General features: G+C 40.4%; 1 protein-coding gene across 1 annotated transcript in view; it reads left to right on the forward strand.

Moving 5' to 3' along the window:
- The window catches only part of NAA50 (N(alpha)-acetyltransferase 50, NatE catalytic subunit), a gene marked incomplete at its 5' end in the record, with an annotated part of 4,480 nt that extends 963 nt beyond the window's left edge, over positions 1–3,517 (forward strand). Inside the window, 2 exons of the mRNA XM_008947909.1 lie at positions 800–866; positions 3,260–3,517. Coding sequence (XP_008946157.1) covers positions 800–866; positions 3,260–3,440 — 248 coding nt within the window. The remainder of the gene's footprint in view (positions 1–799; positions 867–3,259) is intronic.
- Between the last annotated feature and the right edge of the window lie 399 nt (positions 3,518–3,916).

The raw sequence follows: 3,916 nt of genomic DNA on the forward strand, positions 1-3,916 counted from the left end.
CTGTTTTACCTGCCTTTCAGAAGTGGACTTCTTGTATAACTTTCTAATTCAGGACTTCAGGTTAAAATAATCTTAATCACATTACCGTACTGTGATATAAATAGTCTGCTTCCATAGTTGTGAAAGTTGATGCACAGAGGGACAAAATAACTTGTTAGAGGTATGTAGCCACTATGCAAGTCATGTATAAGTACTACACAACATTCCTTCATGGGGGTCTCTCTTCACTTTTCTAAATGTAGGGTTTTTTTTCTATTTAATCTTTTATCACTACTAATTGTTGCTCGGGGTAGTACCTGTTTGCTTTCTGTCTACACAGCAATTAGTTTTTTCCTCCATGTTGCAAATCTATAGGCCAGATTAATCAAGACCTTACAGTAATGTTTGCTTTGATAAACAGGAATGAAAAGAAAATATTATTTTAAATTGTTTCAATACATCTTTATTAGAAAAAAATACCAATGTTCTTACTGCTTCATACATTGCTTTGATGATATTTTGAGGTGAGTTTGAGACCTTGAAGGTAGTATATAAATAAACTGCTTTATACATATGCTTCTGGACTGTTGTTTTGTTGGCTTTTTTTTTGCCAAAGAAAGAATGAATTAAATTTTATGAGCAGCCAGAAAGATGGTGAAATACTTATACACCATATTGTATTTTCCTTTCTTAGTTCTCGCAGGCTCTGTCATTTTAGCCACCTGTAGTTAACCTGCCTCTCCTCAAGAAAGCCCTTAGTTAAGTACAGACTTGATTGTACTCTTCTGGTTTTCTTAAGTATCTCATTACCTTTTGGCAGGAACGAAAATGTTGAATCATGTCTTAAACATCTGTGAAAAAGATGGCACCTTTGACAACATCTATCTGTAAGTAAATAAGCTACAATCACGTGTTTTTGGAGAGATGATAGGGGCATATATGGGAGCAAAGGGAGGAAGATCCAAGAGCATTTTTAATACATGTTTCAGTGGGGTCATGGGACATATTGTAAGTGCTAGTAAGAAAGCTGGGGTCATATTTTGGACTTGTTTTGTGATGCTGAGAAAACCAAAAGCTTGCTTGCTTTAGAAGGGCTTCTGCAAAATTGCTGAATTTGTAAGTAATTTAATTACAGAATAACATTCTATATCAGAATTAGTGTACGATTAAAAACATTTTTGTGAAAGTTGTTTTTTACCATACAGTGTTGTCCTTAGAATGGCAAATACTGCAGGTCTTGCCTGCAGTTCTGATGCATTTGCTGTCTGTCTTTTATGACAGTACTGTGTTGGTTAGAACATCAGATCAGAGGTGCTTGCAAGTACTCTAGGTTCACAATCAGTGGCAAGGCCTAACTTCTTATTTCCTTTCTTACCTTCTTAGCTGTTTGTGCAGCAACACAGTAAACTAGGTCAATGACCCAGCTGGGGAAGCTGTTCTCAGTTTTGTTCTGGGTATTTTTTGTTTTAGTGCAGTTTTGGGAGAGGGGCTGTTTGTTGATTTAAGCCTACTGCATCCCTGCATAAGTATGTGGGATGATGCAGACATAAGAACAAGCACTGGGGTGGAAGACAGGGCTGCTTTAAGGAGCACAGTCATCCTAAATGCATCCCCGTGGGCATAGAACCTGAAATCCACAGCTGCAAAGCTTTGCTTCCTTTTCACTGCTGGCTCTACACTTCTGCTTTGTCCTGTGCATTGGTGTCTGTGACTACCAGGTGAGCTGATGGAGTTTTTGGCCAGATCACTTCTCTGAACCAGCTTCTTCCTTGTCCATTTCTGCTGGCTTAAACCAGTACAAGCACAGTGCATTAGTAGGGATAGTCCCACAGCAGGTGTGGCTTGGAGCAGCCACAGAACTGCACCCTGAACTCTTGCCAGGGCTGTTGAAGATGCTTGGTGAGGAGTGTTTCATACAATGATGTCACTATAAATGGAGTGACTTTCTCCTCAGGCTTTGTCCACCTGTGCCATTGAGGTGCAAGGTCTTCCAAGTCCTCTGCTGCTGTAGCTTTGTGCTGTCTCTGTAAGATGAGCAGGTGTTTTAAAGAGGAGCTTGAGGAAAGCTGCTTTTGGCTTGTATTCCTTCTCTCCTGCCTCAGAAGTGGTGCTAATGAATCCTCAGATGCCTGCTAGCTGGCACAGGCTTTCCCTTTTGCTTTTGCACGTTCCTGTGCACAGTGAAGGAACTGTTTGCTGGTTTTAATGCAAAAACCAAATCCTTCATAATCCCGCTTTCCACTTCTCACAGTAAGATTCTGGGATGGCAATAAATAGCCCCCAAGTTGTGCTTAACAAAGGGTTTTTTAGTGGCCCATTGATTTTATCACTGCATCTGCTGCTTGTGCGTCTTCTGTCTGAATATATTGTGCAGGTTGGCACCCAATTTCATAGCAGTGCCTAAATTTGTCATTATTATTAAGTTCCCTTTTAGCTGTTTGGTGCTTATTTGGCTTAACACTAAGATCTTTTGTTTTGTTCTGCTGTTGCTTCCAGAGTTGCTTTGGTTCTATGGTTATGCAGCATGTTGTCATGACAGAATGATTCATAAGCTTGTGCAGCATCCATTGAATTTTGAGTGTGTTTAATGAATGCCTTGTGCTGCGCCAAACATCTTCAGTGATTTTCTTTTTTCTTCTTTAATGGTAGAACTTCTGCAAATAAATGTTGTAGTTGCTTAGGAGGAAGAACTGATGGTTGTTTGTTTTGGAGGCCTTGAAACTCTTGGAATATGCTAGTGAGATCTGTAAAACTTGGCAGGAGATAAGTAAAAGTGCAAAGGACTTTGTGAGACCATAGGTGGTCTTTGTGTTGCTATAGCTTTGTGTGAAGAGAGAGGGCTAGTTAGAAGTGAGGAAGGGGTTAAAATTGTGTGGTCATCTAAGAAGTGTCACTACAGGAAGTTAAAATTGGCTCTACAGTGAAACTTTGTATATTTCCAGAAAATATCTGCCATGTTCAGATTTAGAAAAATGGCAATTACTGAGCTAGTAATACTTCTGAGTGTCTCTGCCATTTGTGTTTCTTTGAAAGAGCTTTACTGGGGGAAACATTTGCTGCTTCTCAGAGTGATTGCCACAGGCCATCCAGGAGCTGCACATTAGCTCAGGATTGATTTGGGAAGACCAAAATTTGCAGTCCTGAACTGAAACCATCATTCCTGTCTCTATCTGGATAGCTCCATTTCTGATCTTGTCTTTGCTAAGGTCTGAGTGTAGAGGTAGAATACTGCACTGCAGCAAGTTCTGATACCTGTCTGTCTCTCCTCCTCGTGTCCCAGGCACGTCCAGATCAGCAACGAGTCTGCAATTGACTTCTACAGGAAGTTTGGCTTTGAGATCATTGAGACGAAGAAGAACTACTACAAGAGGATAGAGCCCGCAGACGCGCACGTGCTGCAGAAGAACCTCAGAGCCCCTTCTCTGGGCCAGAACCCAGACGTGCAAAAGACCGACAACTGAACAAGCCCCCGACGAACACTTTCTTGCACTTGCTTGTCGCCAAATAAGGAAAGAGAGGCCTCTTGACTTTTTTCTTTCTTTTATTTTTACTCCACCCCTTCATCTTCTTAATTGTTTTGGTTGGTTTTATTTTGGTTTTTTTTTCCTTGACCTCTCTCCAACAAAATGTAATGCTTCTTCCAAGGATTGTCCAGTCATGTTTGGGGTTTTTCTTTTTTGAGCTCTCCTTTCTGGGGTTGTTTGTTTTTTTTTGTTTTGTTTTTTTTTTTTTTCCTTGGGTTGGGGTTTTTGGTTTAGTTTTTTTTGGGGGTGGAGTGGGAAAAAGTGTGCAGATCTCTTTTAAGTTTGAGGTGTGGAGGGCTTGAGCAGGTTATCCTGATGACAAGTTTCCTTCAGAATTATCTCTTTCAGTAAGCAGAATGTAAATCCAATGGGGGGAAAAAAGGAAAAGCAATATCTTGTCCTTTGACTCCTAC

This window comes from Merops nubicus, unplaced genomic scaffold (genome assembly GCF_000691845.1).
Source record: "Merops nubicus isolate BGI_N331 unplaced genomic scaffold, ASM69184v1 scaffold40469, whole genome shotgun sequence".
NCBI classification, from domain to species: Eukaryota; Metazoa; Chordata; class Aves; order Coraciiformes; family Meropidae; genus Merops; species Merops nubicus.